This window comes from Procambarus clarkii, chromosome 64 (genome assembly GCF_040958095.1).
Source record: "Procambarus clarkii isolate CNS0578487 chromosome 64, FALCON_Pclarkii_2.0, whole genome shotgun sequence".
Taxonomy (NCBI): domain Eukaryota; kingdom Metazoa; phylum Arthropoda; class Malacostraca; order Decapoda; family Cambaridae; genus Procambarus; species Procambarus clarkii.
Genome location: NC_091213.1, coordinates 30,057,348 through 30,084,158, shown reverse-complemented (window position 1 = coordinate 30,084,158; position 26,811 = coordinate 30,057,348). Strand labels below are relative to the sequence as shown.

Below are 26,811 nucleotides of genomic sequence, written 5' to 3'. Positions count from 1 at the left end.
AGCGTGTGTCTGTTTGTTAAGCATACAGCACGCCCTACTGCGAGAACCCTCCATGTCTACGAGCGAAATCAGTTATCAGGCCACCTACGAGTGCTTGTATAAATGTGCCTGAGTGAGTGAATAAGAGAGATACCCCCATCTGTAAGTACAAGATCTTGTCATTGTTTTATTGTGTCTGTGTTGATCTCAGGTATCAACCACAGTTCTCACCTTCTTATACCTGTCACAGGTTATAGGTGAAGCGATGGTGTATGCATATTATCTGTGTGGTATCACGGCATTTCACCTGTCTGTGAATGTGAGCTTCACATACACCACACATTTAGTTATTGTGTGTGATTGTTATTATTGTGCATGTTATTGCCTGTCCCATTGACAGTGCCATTGTGTTTATTGCATATCATCATTACCGAGTATCCGGTTGGAACTCTTGTGATCCCTTTGCATAACGGCAGTTAGGTTGATAATGCAACCATAGCCTTTCTGACGCCAATCTAAAGTAAATCAAGCACCCTTTGTATTAGTGGTTAAGTTAGTAAATAAACTACTGTTAAGCTTTTTGCAGTGTTTCCGTTGAACCACTTCTGAATACTGCCAGTATTACTCAAGCCTTCAGCTCTAAGTGTCTTCAACACCGAGTTGCCTATATTCACTAAACTATAAATGTGATGAGGACCCTAGGAGTCCCTTAAAGTGTTAAATCATTGAGGAGATTCCAACGGTCAACGTGGAGCAGGACCAGGTGAGGCTAGTCTGAGAAGAGACCCTCAAGGACTCTATCTCGACCTTGCTCCCAGGCCTTGTATGGTTGCTCTCGTATTTTCTATTCTGCTAATTCCGACAGTTTCGTGAAGCGTCTGCCACATGTACATTGGTGACGTACACATTGCAGTCGTGAAAGCAAAAACTGAAAACCCCCACAAAGAGCAAACAAAATAGCATAAAGTTCTGCCGTGAAGATGCTAGTCTTTGGAGACAGGCGACACATATAGGTGTGGTCAGGTAAAACTTAGAGTAGCCTGTACCATCTACAGACTTGGACTCATCTGTAAAGATGGAAATGTAGTGAGAGTGCGAAGAAAAGTGTGCAAGGAAAAGCTGCTTCAGAACTGTAGGACGGGTAAAGCTTTAGTCACGTGGGTCAGGGTTTTACAAAACTTAGAGAGGGGGACCCTCCATGTGGGCAAGGATGGAACGACATGAAGAGAAATATTGGTAACACGAACCAAAATATGGTTCGAGACATGGGGCGATCAAGACAAATGAGTGTCAAAGATTAACCCCAAAAGCTTTGCAGAATCTTTGTACAAAAGGCGATTACTACAAAGTGGCAAAGGGAAGGGAAGAACGACCTGCTTCCGAAAAAGATATAGCACAAGTTATAGTTGTAGAGAACTTGAAACCATGATTGGTGGCCTAGGATGACACGGTACTCATCGCAAGTTGAAGCCTTGTTACAAGTTAAATTACAGTCGTTGGGGGGAGGTGAGCCATCATCGTGACAGCAGAAGGTAAGATCTTCAACATAAAGAGCAAAGAAAATACCAGAGGGGAGGGAGGAAAGAAGACTATTGAGGGCTATCAGGAAAAAGAGTAGTACTCAGAACATTTCCTTGAGGTACAGCTTCGTGTTACCGAAAAGAGACAAACAGAGTGGCACCAAGCCACACTCTAAAGGAACGACTACAGAGGAAGCTTTGTAGCAAGAAAGGGAGATTATCGCGAAGGCCAAAAGAACGGATTTGGGACGAAATATGGTATCTCAAAGTAGTGTCATATATCTGTTCCAGGTCAAAAAAAGAACAGCAACAACTGGGGGTCTTTGCAGCAAAGGCAGTACAAATATAGACCTCCATCTTGGAGGGAAGGTGGGGGGGGGGGGGGGGAAGAAAGGAATAACCGCCAAAGCGACCAGGACGAGCGCCAAACATCGGCTCCTGGAGACAGACACAAAGTGGGGAGAACTGTGTTATCAGAAGTTGGAGTTCGTTAAAGTTGGCATAAAATCCATGCATATTTCATAGTAGAATAGACATTGTCAAGAATAGAGAGAACAGGAACAGAGAACAATGTAAAAAGAACACAGTAAATAAATACTAAGAAAGATCAGGATCAGGATTAGTGACATCGGGGTTACGGGGCATAGGTAAATCTAGTAAGGACAATGGAGTCAAGACAGCAGTAGGATAGACCAGAGGCGGACTGACCGAGTCCGGAGTGGTAGGAGGCATCCGAGAGGGTTGGTCAAGGGAATCAGAGGGAAAGGGGACAGATACAGGGGAGTGCACCTCAACCAGGGCAGCATCTGAGAGAGAATCGAGGACCAAGAGAACCTAGGTAACTGGAACAAGGGACTCAGCTACTGAAATGGGAGGAAATACCTGGATAGAGTCCAGGTCGGAAGGTGAGGAAGAGAGCGATGCCTTCTTACCTGCCGGGGAGGAAGAAGACGAGCCAGGCTTATGTGTCTGACGTAAAGAGACAGGTGTACCAGCAGCAATGTACTGGGCGACAACCTCGCCAGTATCAACTGGTGAAGGAGAATGAGAGCGGGCAACATGGAAATGGCTGGGAGGAGAATAGACAATGGCCTGGTGGACAGACGGTGGGGAGGGCTAAAATACAGAGGGGGAGGGCTGAGAAGAAAAACTGGGAAGAGAAGGAAAAAGAGGGATTAGGAGACAGAGAAGACTGCGAAGGAAGGAAGGAATCACCAGATAGTGAACCAGAGGGCTCAGCTCCAGAACGCAAAGGAGCAGGTGAGGTGGTGGTGGAAGTGTCCTGGAAACGATTGCAAAACAGAGAAAGTGGGAGAGAGTGAGGAGAAGTGGAACGCAACACACAAGTATAAGGCATGCCAGAAACAGAGGGAAGGCTGCGTACTTGGCGTCTCGCCTCAGGAAAAGATAGATGATCGTGATGTTTCAAATTGAGGATGGCTTCCTTAAATTTAAAGTGCACACAAGCTTGGGAGAAGGAAGGGTGGGCATCACTGCAATTAATGTAGTGAGCTTGGGAAGAAGAGCACTCTGTCTTAGAATGGCCTAAGTCTCCACACTAGGGGCATAGAGATACCTTACTTGTGCATGTGAAGGAACCATGCCCAAATCTCCAGCACCTATTGAAGAGGCGAGGAGAGGAAATGTACTCCTGAATGGAGCATCCGGCACGAATTACCAGAATTACCAAAAGGCATCTGGCATCAAGCAAGAATTACAGAAGAAGGAAGAGACCTACTATCAAAAATGATCTTCACTACGTGAAGAGGCTGACGACGACGACCACGAGGGGGTCGAGTGACCCCCCATCGTGCGGGGGGGGGGGTCGTAACATATCAATCTGGAGGATAAAATGGCCTTGGGCCTCAAGGATATTTTAAATATCCTTGTGGCAGTCTTTCAGTTCCCTATCACCAGTCGCAACATGATGTGGGAGAATAACTGTGCCAATACTGGCATTTAGCCAGGCATTTTTGGAGATCCGAACAGGGGTCTCCCCAATACAGGACATCGGGGCTAAGCTGGCAGCCGCTTCCTGAGAAGGGGCTGAAATGACATGCGTACCCATTCGGGTGGGGATGAAAGTAACAAAAGTATCCATCGAATCAACTAGATGTTTATGAATTAGTAAATCATCAGGACGTGTAGAGTCCTCATGACTGAGATCATAATACTTAGTCCATGTACCAGGACCAAACAAAACTTGGAATGTAGTAGAACTGAAAGGAAGTGTGCGCATGCGATTGAAGAAGTGACGGTGCCGAGTACCCCCAATAAGAAGGGGGCTAAAAGACGCAGTTGTTACAATGAGAGATGGGGCCACTCCAGGTGATGAGGTGGTCACCACTGGGGGCTTGGGGCTCAACTCTGCCACACAGGTGGGAGTGGAGCAGAGAGGGTCAGTCGGGAGAGCCAGAGAAACAGCTTGGTCTGGGCCCAATGTAGCAGAAGCTACAGAGCCTGGCCTTCTATCACAGTCCGACTCGGAGCCTGGTCGCCCACCCGACAAGCCTGAGAAGTTAAAAGAGAGTCAGACATCGGCATATAAACGAACAGGTAAAAATTTAATCGATGAATAAACCCCCCATACCCATCTTAGTGTCATAATTATAGGATAGGACACCCGACAAGATGGGGCCCTACATGGGTACATCGTAGGTATAAACCCTTACAATCGCCACCTTAAAACCGTCAGTCCGTCGAGATCAACGAAGGCAAAGATTGACAATAAAAGTGTCGCCTCACTCGCAATGTCGGGTACCACAGTTTTACGGGTGAGAGAGTGTGGCTCTCCAAGCATCTGGCGTCAAAACAGAAGACATCTGAATGAATAATCAAGAATGGCAAAAAGTCGGTATGAAATGACAATCGGAGAGAAGAGGGGGAGGGGGGGGGGTGAAAAATAAAAAAGAAGAAAAGGCATCCAGCACAATTTGTGAAGACGACAGCAGGATCATAAGGCTTCAAAAGGACAGAGGACTGTCCCAAGGAGCATCACACCCCGGCAGGACCCACCAACCCCCACTCATGACGACAACGGGCAGGAAAGGGAGGGGAATGGAAGGTCAAAACATAGAGGAAATAAAATATAAAAATTGGCCCCAGGATCTGGCTTTTGCTGTGAACATTACTGCACAATTAACTTATCTTAATTTGAAATTGCAAGGTAAAAACAAACTCATTACTCAGTTGTATGATGACATTAAATGCTTCATTACAAGACTAAGCTTATGGAAGTCACATTTGTCTGCTGAAAAATAAAGCCAATACTAAGTCTTTAGTTTGCTTTGTTAAGTATGACAGTCACCTGGAATTGTTGTCAAAGGAATTTCATGAAAGATTTCGTGATTTCTCATCTTTTGAACACCACTTTGCATTATTCTCGGCACCATTCACCTTTGATGTTGGCAAGGCAGAAGGAAGCCTACAGATAGCACTATTAGAAATGTAGTCGGATTCTACACTCAGAGCAAAGTATCTTGAAGTGAGGATACCTGGTTTCTTTTCATACTTACCTGAAAAGTTTAAAAACTTCAGAAAGTTTGCCACAAGGATTATGACAATGTTCGGTTCTACCTATGTGTGTGAACAGTTATTTTCCCTCATGAAATCAACAAAAACCTCTCAGAGAACAAGGCTGACTGATCCACACTTGTCATTTCTGATCAAACTGAGACCTGCACAGATATTTCAGCCAGACAGCACAAATTATCATTAAAAAGAAGTATCAAGCCTCACGACAAAATACTAAAACATATTAAATAGTTGTAAATATATGTTCATTTTATATTTATATTTATTATTTGTTCAAGTTGTAATTTTTGTACAATGTATTTGTTGCTGTTGCATAGAAGTCTATGCTGCCGTTTTAAATATTTATTTTTCTTTTGTTAAACTATGGTGTGTGGCCCTCATGACATCACATATGTGACCCATATGGCCCTCTGAGGACCCTCAGTTTGACATGCCTAGACTGCTGGGTTAAACGACCAGCGCGGCGGGCGACGCCACACTTGTGGAGCAACTGACTACTGCCCCAGAAGTTGCCTGGCGTTACCAACCAGACGAAATGTAGACATCATTGTTCTAGATAAGAAGATAAAATTTAGTGAAACGAGAGTTATCCTTTGTTTGGGTGGGGAAATAAGAACATATCTGAACAGGTCTCGAGGAGATAAATCCGTTTACATTCCATATGAATATATTTGAATGATTAATGACTGAAATCTTACGTAGCTTGTAGCTAGACTACCTATGATGACAAAAGGGAGAAATCTATTTCTTTGCATAATAAATTATTAAGGTTGATCTGATTATTTCTAGACAGGTTATATGGAATAAATGACGCAGTGAGTGGCTATGTAAGGCTGGAAAAAGATATATATACATTTATATATGTGACATTTATATAATCTTATGAGATGTCAAGTTGTATTGACTCTTTAAAATGAACCACGTTAGGCTGTGACGAGTAGACACTTATGACATTATTATTACTGAGATAATATATTCACGTAGAGTTGACCTGCAGTAGGATGCTAGCAACCAGAAGAATATTTATATTACTGTGATTGTTAGTATGAGACAAGTATTGATGTGATCAATTTGTGTTGAGGAAATAACAGCTACTTAATTTGTATATTAAAGGGGACTAAGCAAGCCAGAATAGATTAGGCTTAGACTTTATAGGAGCTGTAGAGATATCGAATTTTAACAGTAACGGCATAATAACATACCATAAATGTCGTATGTTTAAATGCATGCTTTTATTGATTACTACAGAGGGTAGAGAGCTGTGAATTTTGTTGTATATATACGTCATTTTTCCAAGTAAATTTATACTGGAGCATATTAATTATTATTGCTCCCTGCCTTGGCGACCTTGGGGTGAGGACGGTTTAGAAAAGTGGGTCTGGGCACTAACTAGCTGGAATATAAGATTGTGGGAGAGATACAGAGAGTAGAGACATAACAACGTTTTGCAGAAAACCAAAAACTTATCAGGTAAGCTGGCATGCAGTGTGAGTACCGAAGACAGGTGGTCAGCGATAATCTGACACAACTTTTAATGGTGTTTCTATGAAGTAGTCTACAACAAAGGTAGCTGCCTCCCTTTCCCAGGTGATAGTTGGTGGAGTTTCCTTTTATTTTAATGTAAGGAAGTAGGACGAGCTGCGTCTGTATTGGACAATGAGCCTCAGCTCCAGTATATACGTTACGCTTGGAGGTTTTGCCGGAGGTAATTGAGTTACTCCGTCCTCACTCTACATGCAATACTTACTTGAAATCCAGAATTCCACCTGTCTACATTCAACAGACTGCCTGTCAGAACTGCATGTAGGTATTTCGCATCAATATCTAAAGTGGAGCCTGACGTCTGAGTCTGAGTCTGAGTCTTACTTCACTCTCTAGGATTCTCCACTTAATTATTGCTCTGAAAATAATACAAATTATTTCTAGCATGTTTGTGGATCATTAGTTTACTTAGTTTCCACATGTCTAATCTTGGTTAATTTACAGCACTTTCAAATAGCCTGTCATTGTTAACCTTGGCAATTCCATTGAATATTTTGGATGTCTTGATCACACCTCGTCTTTTTCTTCTATTAGTGAAGCTTTAGTGCCGAAAGAAGGTTTGCTTATAAGGGATTCGTGTGTTAGGTGTTGGGGGGGGGGGGTGAATGTGTCGTGTGTATATGGGATGGGTGTGGAGGAGTATGTCTGTGTATATGGGATGGGTGTGGAGGAGTATGTCTGTGTATATGGGATGGGTGTGGAGGAGTATGTCTGTGTATGAAGGAATTTGGGGTTTGTTGTAAGGATATGGTTTTGTGTGAGTGTATTTGCACTTTATTTGTTCATACCCACAAATAAATTACCCCCCCCCCCCCTCCCTTCCTACTCGTCAGTCTCGCCAGTGTGCTCGGAGCAACAGAAGTGGACCTACGGCAGTGCCCGCGGACAACAAGTTAACGTCAGCTGCGGCGTCGACGCCCACCCGGAAGCCCACACCTTCCGCTGGGCCTTCAACACCTCCACCGAAGTGGTCTACATCCCCAAGAACCGCACACACTTCCACCGTAACCGCAGCGTGATGGCCTACACGCCCAAGACGCACCACGACTTCGGCACGCTGCTCTGCTGGGCCGTCAACGAGGTGGGCCCGCAGCCCAAATCCTGCGTCTACCTGGTCGTCCCGGCGGGTGAGTGTGGGGGCAGTGGGGTGTTTGGGGGCCCTGGGGGAGGTGGAGGGCCTGACGTGTCTAGCGTAACTTTTTATTCAAATTTAATAAATATTATTCTTTATTCTTTATACACGTATACTTGTATTTGTTTTTGTTTGTGGTGTTGAATATTTGTGTGTTAAAGGTTTTCATTTTGTTTTGACAACCTCTGTCATCAGTGACTTTCTGTTACTGACTATCAATGAAGACTGAATAGGTTACTACGTCCATAATACAGGTAACTCAAAATGGAAGACACAAAGAAAGTTATTTAATGCATATACACATAAGGGAGGATGTCTGTCAGTGCAAGGTTGGAAGCCAGACGCCTGAATGAATGGTCTGGGGTACGGGACAGACATAGGCTAGTCGGGGTCGCGGCCAACAGTGACTTCACAACATCCCATCTAATATATGGTTTATTCCATGTTTAATATTTTCCCTATCCGCCTCGCTAAATACCAGACTCCATCCTCTCCAAGATTCATTAAGCATATTATTTTTATCATGATTATATATTAGTTTGCCTTATGAAGTTTATTAATGGATGAAAAGTGTGTACATTAAAGACAGTAACAGTGACGAAGAGAAAGTGGTGAAGAGTAGAGAAGGTGACAGCGTGGGGAAGATGGTGAAGGTGGAGAAGATGGTGAAACATAGGAAAGAGGGTGAAGTTTAGGGAAGGTGATGGAGAGTGGTAGTGGGGAATGTGGTAAAGGGTTGGGAAGGTTGTGAAGGGTAGAGAAGATGGTGAAGAGTTGGGAAAGTCATTGATGGGGAACCAAGCGCCACCTGGGTAGTAATGAAGGTTACAGAGATGAAGACAATATATAGTGAAGATAGTTACATTGATGAGGATGGTCGTGTGTAGTGTAGATCGTCGCAGGTTGTGAGTGTAGTCGTTAGTTTCAGTGACGATAGTTGTGAATAGCTAAGATGGTTATAGTGAGGATGATAGTGTGATGTAAGTATGATTTGTGATGGTCTTTTGTGGTTAAAATTTATATAATCATGATGGTTGTGAAGTGAAGATGGTTACAGAATTGAAAACATTTTCCCTCGCTTCCCAGTTCTTCTAATACTGGGAAGACGAAAGGATAAGGAAAGGGATGCAAGACAGAATTGTGGAAGAGAGAGCGAGGCACAAGCCGGATACCCCCCCCCCCCCCCCGCCACTCCCACTCATACATAAATATAAAACATGGTCTTCACAATGAAGACAAACAGCCATTGCGAGAGATTTTGTTGTATTCGTGTAATGTCCTAACGTGTGCCAACAGCTGTGCCGGAGCCGGTGCACAACTGCAGCGTGTGGCACAACGCCAGCGCCGCCGGGGAGGTGGTGGTATCGTGCGAGGCCGGTTGGAGCGGCGGCCTCACGCAGACCTTCACGCTGGAGGTGCGCCAGTTGAAGTCGTCTGGTGAGGCGGGGGTGGTGGTGGGGGCCCAGGAGCAGCAGCACACCAAGCCCCACTTCACGGTGACTGGCCTCGCCCCTGGGACGGAGTACCAGCTCTCCGTCGGAGCCTCGAACTCCCAAGGAGCCGCCACAGCAACGGTCCTCCTCCACCACACGCCCATAGACGTCGCCGAGAGGCGTACCAGCGCAGCCGCAGCAGAGTCCTTCGGAGTCGATCTGAACCTGTTGACAGTGGCGCCGATAGTTGCGGTGGTGGCGGGAGCCGTGGCTTCCCTGGTGCTGTGTTCGGTGGTGCTGGCGCTAGTGATCCGCAGCCGCCTCACCCGCAGCAGGAACCACAGCCACAACCTGGCTTGCAACCAGCCAGGGGCCGTGTACGACAAGGCGGCGTCTCACGCCAAGAGCTGCGACGATGGGGGCTTCGACAGGCTTCAGCGGGAACCAGACCTAATACTGGTAAAAGGAGGTGAGTGTTGCCGAACTCCATGGCGATTTTCATCTTTATTTAGAGGAATTACACCGACATATGCATACACACGGAAACACGACACATAGAGGGGAAGCCCTTCATCCACAACTCGTATGGGCATTTTTGTAGAATCGATTAATCCGCTAAAGAGCGACGTATTAGTAAATTATTAAATCACTGTAATAGTATCGTTGTCTATGGAGTGGCCTTGATTACACACAGAAATCACACTAACGTGATGCATCAAATAAACAAATCCACAAGGGCCGTGACGAGGATTCAAACCTGCGTCCGGGAGCATCCCAGACACTGCCTTAATCGACTGAGTTACGACAGGGTAAAAGAGTTGAAACCGAAGTTCTACTGAACTTACTAGTAAGTTCAGTAGAATTTCGGTTTCTAGGGGACACAGGTGGAAATTGAGTGCCCAAATGAGCCAAAAAGATAATAGAAATAACTTCTTTAGTGTCAGAGTGGTTGACAAACGGAATGCATTAGGCAGTGAAGTGATGGAGGCAGACTCCATACCCAGCTTCAAATATAGATATGATAGAGCCGAGTAGGCTCAGGAACCTGAACATTAGTTGATTGACAGTTCAGAGGCGAGTCCAAAAAGCCAGAGCTCAACCCCCGCAAGCACAAATAGGTGAGTACATATATACATACATACACAAATACAAACATACATATGTGTGTATATCACAAAGAAATTAACACGTGATGAACAATGTCAGAACACGAAGGAAGGCGGACAGGAGTATACGTAAGTACTCTCGCATATAATAATACATCTTCAGACGGATGGATATACAATAGAGTGGTGTGGATATTGGCAGGAATAAGGTAAGGTGAGAAACAATGTCTTTGTTCACAAACATAAGAGAATAATGATATAAGAGAATATTAATAAGATATTATTGATATAAATGTGTATCAACGCTCTTACTCATTTTTTTTAATTGATCAATAAAAAATAGACCAAAATTATAAAAACACTACTAATGTTTAAATTTCAAATCTCTGTATGTTCTCCCTACATTGAACCCGTTACAATTTTTACAATGTATTTTGTAAATGACACAACTATCACTACGAGGAATTTTTCTAACTAATAGTTTTACAATAGTATTTTTGTAATTAAGCAATACATGTATATCAAACAGTGTCAAGAAAACAGAAAATATTGTCAAGGCCTTGACAATATTTTCGAGCACAGAAAAATATGGTAAACATAAAAATTTGGGGGGGGGGGCGAATTTTCTCACTGCATATTATTATAATATGTACGACGTGCTTTGCTACGGCAAACTTCCCCAAAAATCAGTGGATAACAAAGCTTGAGACCAATAGAATCAATATTTTCAGACTCTTCTAAGAATTCTGGACTAACTACCCGAAGAGCTCTTAGATACATAGAGGAAATGTTTTATTGTTTCACATTGTATCTATGTCCCGAGAACTAATGAACATAAGATAAGTTATTCGTAGGCTTTCTGTAAACACTAAACTTTAGTGAAAAATCTTCCCTATCAATATGTGTATCTAAGAATGACAACCATTTATCAATTTCAGTCTCCATAGTAAATTTTATAGAGGTGATTTGATCATCAAGTTTAGCTAAAAATTCGTCTGTATTTACATCTGTAGACCACATACACAAAATATCTTCATCATATCTGAACCATGGAATGATTTCAAGGGTAATTTTAAAACTTTCTTTTCGAAGAATTCCATGTACAAATTTGAAAGGAGTGGCGATAATGGATTCCCCATTGCTATTCCAAAAGTCTATAAATAATACTCATTATTAAAAGTAAATTTACATTCTTTTTTTACATAGCTTAACGAGATTGATAATAATATCAGCAGGCAGAGGTTTAACTGCCTGGTTTAAAGGTTTAACATGGTTCGCTAGTTGATGAGAAAGGTAATCAAGAATATCATCAACTGGAACCTTAAGAAACAAAAACCAACATCAAAACTATGTAACTTTATATCAGGATTGATTGGAACACCTCATTGGATAGTTAGGCTTATGCGTCTTGACAAGGCCATAGAGATATGGCAGTGAAGGAGATAAAGGACTAAATTGATTAAGAAGATCTTTATGGTTTCTTAAAACTTCCTCGAGCTGCTATTGAAGGATTTGATGATGTCATCAAGAGGATTTTTCCTGAGTTTTGTGTATGTTGAAGAATCTTGGAGATCATTCATTTTGGAAATATATTTCTTCTTGTTTAAAATAAAAACAGTGTTGAATTTGTCAGCCTTTGTTATGTGAATGGAGGGGTCGGCATTTAACTTTTAACTGTGAGCCCCCCCCCCCTGCCCTCTGAACCATTCAGGCAAATTGTTTGTTTGAGAAGTCAACACTGAACCATAAACAATACCTTTAACCATGTATAAGCTTTGTTGAGAGAGAATGTTTTGGTTCTCAAGCTGTATCGATGAATTAAAAATCTTAATCGTAGAGGGTTGATTTGAAATGGCAAATGACATCCCATAACCCAAAGCAGTAACCGCATTTTCACTTAACGGTTTTGATGACAAATTCATCACATTGTAATAGGCTTCATCCATCAGCGATGGATGAAATTTTGTAAATGTCTGTAGATTTTCATCCCTCAGTCTGCTTCTTTCGTAACCATCTTCGCTACTCTACTAGTGAAAGCACAATGCACTTGCACCCGTCTCAAGTTTCTGAAGCAATGTCTTAGTGAGCAAGTTGTACCCGAGTCTCTGCTACCTGTCCGTCTTATCAAATTAGGTGATCAACCGTTCAGGGATTTCTGTGTTATTATTAAAAAAAAACACATTGAAGTTACAAAAACAAGTGAACGTTTTGTTTTCAATAACTTGGACACACCAAAAATAAACTTCCAGACCTTCTGACTGGAAAAGTTGTCTGATGGATGAGATCTATCCACCGTCCCCGTGGGTGTTGCGCACACCTTAAGTGTTGGGCACACCTTAAGTGTTGGTGTTGCGCACACCTTAAGTGTGGGTGTTGCGCACACCTTAAGTGTGGGTGTTGGGCACACCTTAAGTGTTGGTGTTGGGCACACCTTAAGTGTTGGTGTTGGGCACACCTTAAGTGTTGGTGTTGCGCACACCTTAAGTGTGGGTGTTGCGCACACCTTAAGTGTGAGTGTTGGGCACACCTTAAGTGTTGGTGTTGGGCACACCTTAAGTGTTGGTGTTGGGCACACCTTAAGTGTGGGTGTTGCGCACACCTTAAGTGTGGGTGTTGCGCACACCTTAAGTGTTGGTGTTGCGCACACCTTAAGTGTTGGTGTTGCGCACACCTTAAGTGTTGGTGTTGGGCACACCTTAAGTGTTGGTGTTGGGCACACCTTAAGTGTTGGTGTTGCGCACACCTTAAGTGTGGGTGTTGCGCACACCTTAAGTGTGGGTGTTGCGCACACCTTAAGTGTTGGTGTTGGGCACACCTTAAGTGTTGGTGTTGCGCACACCTTAAGTGTGGGTGTTGCGCACACCTTAAGTGTGGGTGTTGCGCACACCTTAAGTGTTGGTGTTGGGCACACCTTAAGTGTTGGTGTTGGGCACACCTTAAGTGTTGGTGTTGGGCACACCTTAAGTGTGGGTGTTGGGCACACCTTAAGTGTGGGTGTTGCGCACACCTTAAGTGTGGGTGTTGGGCACACCTTAAGTGTGGGTGTTGCGCACACCTTAAGTGTTGGTGTTGGGCACACCTTAAGTGTTGGGCACACCTTAAGTGTTGGTGTTGGGCACACCTTAAGTGTTGGGCACACCTTAAGTGTGGGTGTTGCGCACACCTTAAGTGTTGGGCACACCTTAAGTGTTGGTGTTGGGCACACCTTAAGTGTTGGGCACACCTTAAGTGTGGGTGTTGCGCACACCTTAAGTGTTGGGCACACCTTAAGTGTTGGTGTTGCGCTTACCTTAAGTGTTGGGCACACCTTAAGTGTTGGTGTTGCGCTTACCTTAAGTGTTGGGCACACCTTAAGTGTGGGTGTTGCGCACACCTTAAGTGTTGGGCACACCTTAAGTGTTGGTGTTGCGCACACCTTAAGTGTTGGGCACACCTTAAGTGTTGGTGTTGGGCACACCTTAAGTGTTGGTGTTGCGCACACCTTAAGTGTGGGTGTTGCGCACACCTTAAGTGTTGGTGTTGCGCACACCTTCAGTGTGGGTGTTGCGCACACCTTAAGTGTTGGTGTTGGGCACACCTTAAGTGTTGGTGTTGGGCACACCTTAAGTGTGGGTGTTGCGCACACCTTAAGTGTTGGTGTTGGGCACACCTTAAGTGTGGGTGTTGCGCACACCTTAAGTGTTGGTGTTGCGCACACCTTAAGTGTTGGTGTTGGGCACACCTTAAGTGTTGGTGTTACGCACACCTTAAGTGTGGGTGTTGCGCACACCTTAAGTGTTGGTGTTACGCACACCTTAAGTGTTGGTGTTGGGCACACCTTAAGTGTTGGTGTTACGCACACCTTAAGTGTTGGTGTTGCGCACACCTTAAGTGTTGGTGTTGGGCACACCTTAAGTGTTGGTGTTACGCACACCTTAAGTGTTGGTGTTGGGCACACCTTAAGTGTTGGTGTTGGGCACACCTTAAGTGTTGGTGTTGGGCACACCTTAAGTGTTGGTGTTGGGCACACCTTAAGTGTGGGTGTTGGGCACACCTTAAGTGTTGGTGTTGGGCACACCTTAAGTGTTGGTGTTGGGCACACCTTAAGTGTTGGTGTTGCGCACACCTTAAGTGTGGGTGTTGCGCACACCTTAAGTGTGGGTGTTGCGCACACCGTAAGTCAAAGCTTAGCTGGTAAATCTCTCGCATCATCGGAGATTCATCTAATTTGCATAAATTCAATAAAGCCATCACGCTGCCGTCAGCCGGGCTGACAGCTGACGGAGGAACGTAACAATCGTCAGATGAATCTTGGCTCTTTTTTTGGGGGGGTGGGGTGGGGTGGGGGGTAACTATCAGGGGAAAGCGCCAAGCCATTATGACTATATAGCACTGGGAAGGGGTCAGGATAAGAATTTGGGATGGGACGGGAGGGAGGGAATGGTACCCAACCACTTTGGACGGTCAGGGATTGAACGCCGTTCGGCATGATGCGAGATCGTCGCTCTACCGTCCTGCCCAAGTGGTGGGACAGCGGGGGGGGGGGGGGGGGGGAGCAGATGTAATTGTGATATGTGCGGCAAGCCTTCGTGATATGTTCTAGGATCATACTGCTGTCTCTTGCCTGACAGCTGAGTGGACAGCACTTCGGATTCGTAGTACTGAGGTTCCGGGTTCGATCCCTGGTAGAGGCGGAGACAAATACGCAAAAAGTTTCTTTCACCCAGATGCTCCAGTTCACCTAGCAGTAAATAGGTACTTGGGAGTTAGACAGCTGCTACGGGCTGCTTCCCTGGGGTAGGGGGTGTAACAAAAAGGAGGCCTGGTCGAGGACCGGGCCGCGGGGACGCTAAGCCCCGAAATCCCCTCAAGATAACCTCAAAAAGGATAACCTCTGCTAAGTCGACCACAATGTACAAATTTTGGGAATTCTAGAACAGCTTACAACTCGGTAATATTGATGCTTTCTAGGACTTTACAATGTGTTAGGTTAGGTTAGGTTAGGATAAGTTTGGTTAGGTTTGGTTAAGTTAGGATAAGTTTGGTTAGGTTAGGTTAGATTTGATTAGGTTAGGATAGGTTTAGCTAGGTTAGATTAAGTTAGGTTAGGTTAGGTTACGTTTGGTTACGTTATATGTCAGGTGAGGTTACAATGCATAAGGTAAGAAAAGTTAGGTTATCTTACATTGGGTAAGGAATGTTATGTAGGTAAGAAGGGTAAGTAAGGTTACGTTAGGTATGGAAAGTCATTTTACGTAGGAAAGGAAGATTAGGTTAGGATGTGTTACATTTGGTAAGGATAGTTAGGTTGTGTTACATTAGGTAAAGATAGTTAGGTTGTCTTACCTTTGGTAAGGATAGTTAGGTTGTGTTACATTAGGTAAAGATAGTTAGGTTGTCTTACATTTGGTAAGGATAGTTAGGTTGTGTTACATTAGGTAAGGATAGTTAGGTTGTATTACATTAGGTAAGATTTTATTTATTCAGAATATTTTCACTTCTCCCAAGAAATTACAGCACAATTTCTGATATATACCGCTTCAGTGATGAACAGAACAGTAACATCCGATAGGTACACGAATATGTCACATTAGTTTAGTCTGTGCCTCCAGGTACAGCAGCAACAGGCGAGGTAGGATATATATACCCCCTATCCCCCCATACAGGCTACGCTTTCGTGGTCTTTAAGGATGAATTACATTAGGTTTAGGGTTGGTCTGGTTAAAGATAGACTAGCTAGGCTAGTATGTGGGACGAGCCTAGTAATGTTCCATTAGATTGTTAACCTAGATCAGGAGCAGGTAGGAACTGGGCCGAGTCGCCACGTAACTTGCCTAACTTAACTCACCGAGAAAGTTCACAAAAAGCTTGGCTAATTGCATGATACTAGTTAAGAATTAAGAAACTCGAGTTAATACCACTTAAATAGTTCACCTGGAAAACCAAAGGTAATATATCATATGTTTGGATTTTAGATGTTTTGGGTTTTATAACTTGTCTTGGAGCAACATGCACAAAACAAACACTTATGTCCTGTATAGAAACATTGTGATGCACTCGTGATTAAAACACTTCACGAGCGCTGTTGGAATATTATTGTCTTCTGCATATACACATGGTGTAATGAAATGTAATTGTTGTTATCCACAAACGAACAGAGGTTAAATTATTCTGGTCAATAAAAATTAAAAAGGTTCAGGAGGCCTATTGGCCTGAGTTATGCAGACCCTACGTACACACACACACGAACACACACATAATGTTTCTTATATTCTTTCTTAATTCTTATGTTTCTTTCAACAAACTCAAATTCTTTGAGTGTCTTAATTCTTAATGAAGATAGATGTAGGGAGCAGGAGGCCAGTTACAAGGTATCATTTGGGAGATGAAATTCTTCAAGAGTCAGAGAGAGAGAAAGACCTGGGGGTTGGTATCACGCCAGACCTGTCCCCTAAAGCCCATATCAAGAGGATAACATCAGCAGCATATGCCAGGTTAGCTAACATATGAACGGTATTTAAACATTTGCGTAAGGAATCATTCAGAATTTTGTATACCACCTTTGTCAGACCAGTCCTGGAGTATGCAGCCCCAGCATGGAGTCCATACTGAGTCAAGCATAAGATTAAACTGGGAAAGGTTCAAAGGTTTGCCACCAGACTAGTTCCCAGGCTGAGAGGTATGACCTACCAGGAGAGACTACGGGAATTAAACCTCACGTCGCTGGAAAACAGAAGAGTTAGGGGGACATGATCACCACGTACAAGATTCTCAGAGGAATTTACAGGGTAGATAAAGACAGGCTATTTAACACAAGCGGCACAAACGCACTATGGGACACAGGTGGAAATTGAGTGCCCAAATGAGCCACAGAGATATCAGAAATAATTTTTTTTTAGTGTCAGAGTGGTTGACAAATGGGATGCATTAAGCAGTGATGTGGTGGAGGCTGACTCCATACACAGTTTCAAGTGTAGATATGATAGAACCCAATAGGCTCAGGAACCTAACACCAGCTGATTGACAGTTGAGAGGAGGGACCAAAGAGCCAGAGCTCAACCCCCGCAAGCACAAATAGGTGAGTACATAAGAATGAAGGTAACTGCAGAACGTCTATTGGCTCATACGAGGGAGATCCTATTTATATCCACCAAAACTCATTCATATATATGTCTAACCTACGCTTCTATTATGTTACGCAATGATTGGGTCCGCAAATCAACAATCCTGTTACCAAACCAGTATTTACCAAGTTCTTTCCTAAATTACGACACGACTATACCAAAGGAAACAAAGAATTAGTATAAATTGGAATGCCCATTCATCCACTTGTACACCTCTATCATGTCACCCCCCTAGTTCTTCGCTTTTCAAGAGAATGGAATTTAAGCTTTGTCAATCTTTCTTTATATGACATGTTTCTAATTTGAGGGATTAATTTTGTCATCCTACGCTGGACGCGTTCTAGTGAATTTAAATCCATTCTATAGTACGGCGATCAAAACTGAACTGCATAATCTAAATGGGGCCTAACCAGAGCAAGATATAGCTGAAGAACAACACCAGGGGTCTTATTACTAACACTTCGATTACTAAATCCCAGTGTCCTATTTGCCTTATTACGAACATTTATGAATTGATGTTTTGCTTTCAACTCCCAGATCTCTTTCGCAATCTGACCTCGCAATCTCAACACCATCTAGCTCGTATCGTGTAACACTATCATCATTACCTAGCCTCAAACTTTACATTTGTCGGCATTAAACTGCATCTGCTAATCATTTGACCATTTAAAAACCATGTTTAGATCGTGTTGAAGTGATAGTGAGTCTTTTCCGTGTTTATTTCCCTTCTGATTTTTTAATCATCGGAAAACTTGCAAATATTGCTGCTCAAACTTGAATCTAAATCATTTATATATTTTATGAAGAACTGGCGCTTCTGATGCTCTTGTCGCTCTTGGCGCTCCTGGAAGTTCTGGCATTCCGGGTGCTCCTGGCTCTCCTGGGGTAACAGGCGCTCCTGGCGCTCCCGGGGCTTCTGGGCCTCCTGGCGCTCCTGGGGCTTCTGGGCCTCCTAGCGCTCCTGGCCCTCTAAGGGCTCTTGGCGCTCCTGGTGCTCTTGGGGCTCCTGGCGCTCTTGGGGCTCCTGGCGCTCTTGGGGCTCCTGGCGCTTCTGGTGCTCCTAGGGCTCTTGGGGCTCCTGGCGCTCCTGGTGCTCCAGGTGCTCCTGGTGCTCCTGGTGCCCCTGGTGCTCCTGGTGCCCCTGATGCTCCTGGTGCCCCTGGTGCTCCTGGTGCCCCTGGTGCTCCTGGTGCCCCTGGCACTTCTGGCGTACAGACCCCAGGTCGTGCACGATGGCGAGCGGACCCGAGGTCGTACACCCTGACGAGCACAGCCGAGGTCGTACACCCTGGCGAGCACACCCGAGGTCTTGCACCCTGGCGAACAGATCCGAGGTCGTACACCCTGGCGAACAGACCCCAGGTCGTGCACCCTGGCGAGTAGGCCCCAGGTCGTGCACCCTTGCGAACAGCCCCGAGGTCGTGCACCCTGGCGAACAGACCCCAGGCCGTACACGCTGGCTTGCAGACCCCAGGACGTACACGCTGACTTTCAGGCCCTAGGTCGTGCACCCTGGCAAGCAGACCCCAGGTCGTTCACCCTGGCGAGTAGACCTCAGGTCGTGCACCCTGGCGAGCAGACCCCAGGTCGTGCCCCCTGGCCAGCAGACCCCAGGTCGTACACCCTGGCGAGCAGACCCCAGGTCGTACACCCTGGTGAGCAGACCCCAGGTCGTACACCCTGGTGAGCAAACCCCAGGTCGTACACCCTGGCGAGCAGACCCCAGGTCGTACACCCTGGCGAGCAGACCCCAGTTCGTACACCCTGGCGAGCAGACCCCAGGTCGTACACCCTGGCGAGCAGACCCCAGGTCGTACACCCTAGCGAGCAGACCCCAGGTCGTACAACCTGGCGAGCAGACCCCAGGTCGTACACCCTGGCGAGCAGACCCCAGGTCGTACACCATTGCGAACGGACCCCAGGTCGTACACCCTGGCGAGCAGACCCCAGGTCGTACACCCTGGCGAGCAGACCCCAGGTCGTGCCCCCTGGCTAGCAGACCCCAGGTCGTGCCCCCTGGCTAGCAGACCCCAGGTCGTACACCCTGGCGAGCAGACCCCAGGTCGTACACCATGGCGAGCAGACCCCAGGTCGTGCACTGGGTCCATACAGCCCTTATCTTCAGTCTGGCAAGACGTACCTTAGACGCCAAGAATTTTGCGTGCACGAAAATCTTGCATATAAATCTAGCAGTTGTTTTTCAACTGGTGCTCCTAGTGTGCTTGTCCTGGTGTGCTTGACAAAACACACTGAGCCTCATAGGATATCGTCAGTCATGGATGCATCAAGGTACACCCTAGTGGCTGAGAGGAGAGCACTGATTTAGAGTTCTGAAAAAAAAGATAAAAATATCTGCTTGGTGGAGGTGGCAGAGAGTGAAGTTATCGACAACATGCATAATGTATGAGGAGCCGCACCTGGCTGGTAGCTAAACCTACACACACACACACACAAAGGGAAAACATGACAAACGCGCATACATACTACACACACACACCTGGAACTGAATAACCTAGCCAGTTCCATTGCGTGGCCCCAGTTCAAGACTGCAGCGTAATATAAGCAGTCCGTGGGGCAGGTGTTGTGTATGAACACGGGGTGAACGGACACCTACTTCACTGCATGATGCAGGCGGTCAATTATGGTAATTACACGGCACTGAAAACAACTACCATTTTAGGAGTTTAATCAGAATGACAACTTATTAAAACACAGCATATAAAAACACCTAAATAAAGATAAAACACGAGTTTTATCTCGATATTTTATCCTTTTTATCTCGAGTTTTATCTGGATAAGACGAGATAAAACACCTAAATTATTGGGATCGTCTCAAAGCTCTCAAAATGTACTCTGTAGGAAGGAGACGAGAGAGATACCAAATAATATACACATGGGAAATACTGGAGGGTCAGGCCCCAAATCTACACAGTAAAATAACAACGTACTGGAGTGAACGATATGGAAGAAAATGCAAGATTGAACCAGTGAAGAGCAGAGGTGCCATAGGCACAATCAGAGAACACTGTATAAACATCAGAGGTCCGCGGTTGTTCAACGTCCTCCCAGCGACTATAAGAAATATTGCCGGAACAACCGTGGACATCTTCAAGAGAAAACTGGACGGTTTTCTAAGAGAGGTTCCGAATCAGCCGGGCTGTGTTGGGTATGTGGGTCTGCGGGCCGCTGCAAGCAACAGCCTGGTGGACCAAACTCTCACAAGTTGAGCCTGGCCTCGGGCCGGGCTTGGGGAGTAGAAGAACTTCCAGGGTCCCATGAAGCAGGTATCAAGCAGGTAGCAGTCACTATAGGCACTTTAGCCCGTTTATAGTAATAAAAAAAATATTTATGATACTTGAAACGAATTTACCGGTGTTTTGAAAATCAACTTTTGTAATTGGATTGTACGACATATTTTAATAAGACATTATACAAGATTCCAGGTGACTTTATATATAGGGTTGACTATTGTCAATTATATAAAATAACTGGTCAGAATAAGACAGAATTACAGTTTGAATTATAGACAAGTCTTTCCATGGAATTAGTAGAAGTAGTAGCGGTCCCGAGCACTTAACGGGCACATCTCCACCACCACCAAGTGTATAACTTCCACATTCCACTCCATACTCCACACTCCAGTGCTGACCTTGTTAAAGACGGAGATGGTCTCCACAGGTGAACATGTCTGGAGGCCAGACCCCGCCGCCCTGATGGTATAGTGAGCGGCTGCAAGTTGATACAGTCGTCACAGATACGAGTTGTGAAAATATCTTAGAAACTCTTATATCATTAAGAGAGTTCATGCATAATGTTGTGTATAAAACATTTCAAACATAAAATTCAGAACATGATTAGGCAGAGGATATGCAGAATGGGGTGAAGCTGATGGTAACTGAGTAATGTTGAAGATTACATGGCCCTTTTTTAGAGCATGAAACCGTGATTTAAGTCTCGTTAACGGGTGTTGAAGTGCAGTTTAATCCCCGTGTGTATCATGCTATATTATAGTCTATGACATTTATATATTTTATAAAAATATATTAAAACTAGGCAAACCAAAACAACAACAAGAGAACTGGAGACCAATACGCCTCCAGTCGCCGAGAGGCAATCACCAGGCTTGTTCTGTGCGGAATTGACGATTTTTGCATACTATTCGGACAACCTCTGTGATCAAAATGTAAATACATACAATAGGTCTTATACGAGAGTGAGCCGGCGAGAGGCGATACAACCGTCCAGGAATTCCAACACACACACACACACACACACACACACACACACACACACACACACACACACACACACACACACACACACACACACACACACACACACACACACACACACACACACACACACACACACACACATACACACACACACACACACACACACACACACACCATCGAGGCAGGAAAGGATGGAGATTGAGGATTTGGAACTACAGGGGATCTTGAGAGACATGAGAGCCCAGATGGCAGGGAATGAGGTGCAAGTCCACCGACGCATTGGACCATACAACTGCAACAGGAAACGACCTGTCCTGGTACAGTTCACTAACGAAGAGGCAGTGGATTACATACTGCATCACAAACACCTACTCAGAGGTAGCGAAAATTACTACAACGTATTTATTGACAAATTCATGACGAAGGAGGAACAGATTGCCCACAGAGCAAGCAAACAACAGTACGACTCTTCCCATTTGAGCGCAGCTACATACCCCAGTGCTAAACCACCCCATGCTAACCAGCTCACACGTGCTTCTCAGGTCACCCCTTTCCCAAATCAGCCGCCCCTGCTTATCTCCCCAGCACATCCCTTGACCCCTCTGACCCCACTGGAGTCAAATTCATCCCACATTCCAAGGACCCCCTCATCACCTCAGCCCCCAAAACCCGTCCAGCCCTCATCCCCTCAACCCCCAAAACCCACCCAGCTCTCATCCCCTCAACCCCCAAAACCCATCCAGACCTCATCCCCTCAACCCCAAGAACCCACCCAGACCTCATCCTCTCAACACCCAAAGCCTACCCAGCCCTCACCCCTCCTCATCCCCTCTCCTTCCATGTGACCCCCCACCCTTGCGAGGGAGGTGGGAGGTCCCCCCCACCCCCTCTATCCTTCCCCCTCCCAACCTCTCAACCTCTATCTGTCTCCCAACCTTACGCTATCTCCCAACCCCTCTATGCCCTCCCCAATCTTCAGACCCAGTATGCCCTCCCTACTCCAGACCTACCTACCCAGGCCCTACCCCAGACCCTCCTACCTACCTTCCTAGAAGCCCAGCCCCCAGTAGCCCCCCAAGCACTCTTTCTGAACACCCCCCTCCTGAACTCTTTCACCCCCCATACACCCCCCGGACCTACCCAGACACCCCCCGGATCCCCCCGGACTACCCCCGGACCCTCCCCGCCCCCAGTCATCCCCCAGACACCCCCCAGATCCCCCAGATCCCCTCTGCCCCCAGTCACCCCCCAGACATCCCCCAGATCCCCCCAGACCCCCAGAGAAAGGGAGAACTCTGGTACAAGAGTTTCCATGAAGAATCTCAAGGTTTGGTACACCAATGCTGATGGGGTATCTAATAAAGCAGAAGAGATAAAAGAAAGAGTGAGTGAAGCAGATCCTGACATAGTTGCAATTGTGGAAACTAAAATTAATGACATGATCTCAGATGCAATCTTTCCTGAAGGGTACCAGGTGATACGAAAAGAGAGGACACAGAGACAGGGAGGGGGAGTAGCACTCCTAATAAAGCGGAAATGGAAGTTTGAAGACCTGGGAAATCGAGTTACCAATGAGTGCACAAGCTTCATACATGGAACTCTGACAGTAGATGGGAGGAAGATTGTGATCCTGGTAATCTACAATCCCCCACCAAACAGTAGAAGACCCAGGCAGGAGTATGATGACAACAACAAAGCATGTATAGATGAACTGCAGAAGGCAGCAACACTAGCCCACAGAATGAGAGCGAAGCTGCTGATCATGGGGGACCTAAATCATGGAGAGATAAATTGGGAATCAAGGAATCCCCATGGAGGGGACGAAACGTAGGGAGCAAAATTAGTAGATGTTATAGACAGGAATTTCTTGACACAACATGTGAAGGAAGACACAAGGGAAAGAGGAGGAGATGCACCGAGCCTATTAGACCTGATTTTCACCCAGAACGTAGAAGATATCGAGAATTTAGAGCATGAAATACCTCTAGGGGCCAGTGACCATTGTGTCCTAGTCTTTGACTACATGATGGAATTCAAACTTATGACCATGGGACAAGAGATCTGGGAAAGGAGAGCTGACTACAGGAAAGGGGACTATATGAGGATAAGGGACTATCTGGGTGAAGTGCAGTGGGAGGAAGAAATTAGAGGAAAAACAGTCCAAGATATGATGGACCTAGTCATACAGAAATGCCAGGAGGCCGAAGAGAGATTTATACCAACGGTAAAGGGAAAAAATAAGAAGGAATATAATAACCCATGGTTTAATAGACAGTGTCAGGAAGCAAAAATGGCCAGCAGACGGGAATGGAGGAAGTACAGAAGACAAAGAACAGAGGACAACAGAAGCAGATACAACAGAGCTAGGAACGATTACATTAACATAAGACGAACATCGGAAAGGGACTATGAGAACGATATTGCAATCAAAGCGAAAAAACAACCCAAGTTACTACACAGTCATATAAGAAGAAAAATGTCGGTGAACGACCAAGTGACAAGACTAAGGAAGACAGAGGGGGCATATACTGAAAGTGACAAGGAAATCTGCGAGGCACTGAATGCCAGTTTCCATGGAGTGTTCACTACCGAGCCTGAGCAGCTCCCATTGTTGGAAGGGGTTACCCTAGATGAAAGACTATCAGATATAGAGGTGACAGCAGAGGAGGTAATGAAACAGTTGACAACTCTAGATGCAACTAAAGCAGTTGGACCAGACAAAGTATCACCGTGGATACTAAAAGAAGCAGCACAGGCCCTCAGCGTGCCTCTGGCAATGATCTTTAATGAGTCACTTATGTCAGGAGAATTGCCCAGTTGCTGGAAGAAGGCAAATGTCGTGCCGATCTTCAAGAAAGGAGATAGGGAGGAGGCACTTAACTACAGACCTGTATCACTGACAAGCATCCCCTGTAAAATACTGGAAAGAATAATTAGGCTGCGACTGGTTGCACACCTGGAGAACATTAGGTTTGTGTACAAACATCAACATGGGTTCTGGACAGGGAAATCGTGCCTAACAAACCTTCTGGAATTCTATGATAAAATAACGAGGATAAGACAGGACAGAGATGGTTGGGCAGACTGCATATTTCTGGACTGCCAAAAAGCCTTTGATACAGTACCGCACATGAGACTGCTGTTCAAGCTCGAGAGGCAGGCGGGGGTGGGGGGAAAGGTCCTAGAATGGATAAGGAACTACCTAACAGGAAGGAGCCAAAGAGTTACGGTAAGGGGCGAGAAGTCGGACTGGCGAACAGTAACAAGTGGAGTACCACAAGGATCGGTGCTGGGACCAATTCTATTTCTTGTATATGTTAACGACATGTTTACAGGCGTAGAGTCCTACATGTCGATGTTTGCGGATGATGCAAAGTTGATGAGAAGAGTTGTGACAGATGAGGATTGCAGGATCCTCCAAGAGGACCTGAACAGATTGCAGAGATGGTCAGAGAAATGGCTACTAGAATTCAACACGAGCAAATGTAAAGTTATGGAAATGGGACTAGGAGATAGGAGACCAAAGGGACAGTACACAATGAAGGGGAACAGCCTACCTGTAACGACGCGTGAAAGAGACCTGGGGGTGGACGTAACACCTAATCTATCTCCTGAGGCACATATTAATAGGATAACGACAGCAGCGTACTCTACACTGGCAAAAGTTAGAACATCATTCAGAAACCTAAGTAAGGAGGCATTTAGGGCGCTTTACACTGCCTACGTAAGGCCAGTCTTAGAGTATGCCGCCTCATCATGGAGTCCCCATCTGAAGAAACATATAATGAAACTGGAAAAGGTTCAGAGGTTTGCAACGAGACTCGTCCCAGAGCTACGAGGGATGGGGTATGAAGAGCGCCTGAGGGAATTGTGCCTTACGACACTAGAAAGAAGAAGGGAGAGGGGGGACATGATAGGAACGTATAAGATACTCAGAGGAATTGACAGAGTGGACATAGACGAAATGTTCACACGGAATAGTAACAGAACGAGAGGACATGGATGGAAGCTTGAAACTCAGATGAGTCACAGAGATGTTAGGAAGTTTTCTTTTAGCGTGAGAGTAGTGGGGAAATGGAATGCACTTCAGGAACAGGTTGTGGAAGCAAATACTATTCATAATTTTAAAACCAGGTATGATAGGGAAATAGGACAGGAGTCATTGCTGTAAACAACCGATGCTCGAAAGGCGGGATCCAAGAGTCAATGCTCGATCCTGCAGACACAACTAGGTGAGTACAACTAGGTGAGTACACACACACACACACACACACACACACACACACACACACACTTGCTGTCTCTCTCTCTCTCTCTCTCTCTCTCTCTCTCTCTCTCTCTCTCTCTCTCTCTCTCTCTCTCTCTCTCTCTCTCTCTCTCTCTCTCTCTCTCTCTCTCTCTCTCTCTCTCTCTCTCTCTCTCTCTCTCTCTCTCTCTCTCTCTCTCTCTCTCTCTCTCTCTCTCTCTCTCTCTCTCTCTCTCTCTCTGCATGAAATGAAGAATACAATTAGCAACCTGCAAAGTGAGCTGACAGCAGCAAAGGAGAAGATCAAATCCCTCACAGAAAAATAATGAGACTGAGCATCAATTAATCATCCAAAGGAAAGATGGAATTGGCGCATTGGAGGGAAATGCCTCTGTACCTGAAACATTTGCAGAAATACTGAGAAAAGGCTCAGAAGCAATGGACACAGTGAGGGAGGTAACCATGCAAGCAGCTACCTCTCAGGAAGCAGCAAGGCGCACCAGTCAGCTGCTGAAAAGAAAAAGATCAGTGGTAGTTGTAGGCATCAAAGAACAGGAAGGATCCATTAGGCAAGAATGGAATAGCAAGGACAGAAAGGCAGTAAATGGGATACTTAAGGGGTTAAAGATGGAAGGGGCTGAACAAAACATTGAGAAGGTTTTCAGGTTGGGCTGGTACAACAAGGACAGAGACTGCCTAGTGAAGACAGTGTTTACAAACGAGAACAGGAAGGAGGTTATTCAAGAAAGGAAGAGTCATCTGCAGTATGTGGAGGAATACAATGAAGTATTCTTCCAGAGGGACAGGACGAAGGAGAAGAGAGCCAGGGCAGCAGGGGCAAGGAGGAAGCGCAGGGAGAGAGGAGTAAGCCAGGAAATCACAGTCCCAAACACACCAGTCCCAGAAACATGACGGGGAACCAACAACCAGCATCCCAGCAACACCAGAGGGGGAGGGAAACACCGCCACTCCTCCTCTGCA

General features: G+C 45.5%; 1 protein-coding gene across 1 annotated transcript in view; it reads left to right on the top strand.

Moving 5' to 3' along the window:
- Positions 1–26,811, top strand: part of LOC138354830 (neuronal cell adhesion molecule-like) — a 253,131-nt gene that overhangs the window by 212,055 nt on the left and 14,265 nt on the right. The window contains exons 7-9 of the mRNA XM_069309330.1: positions 7,409–7,702; positions 9,004–9,613; positions 16,632–16,644. Of these exons, the coding sequence (XP_069165431.1) occupies positions 7,409–7,702; positions 9,004–9,613; positions 16,632–16,644 (917 nt within the window). The remainder of the gene's footprint in view (positions 1–7,408; positions 7,703–9,003; positions 9,614–16,631; positions 16,645–26,811) is intronic.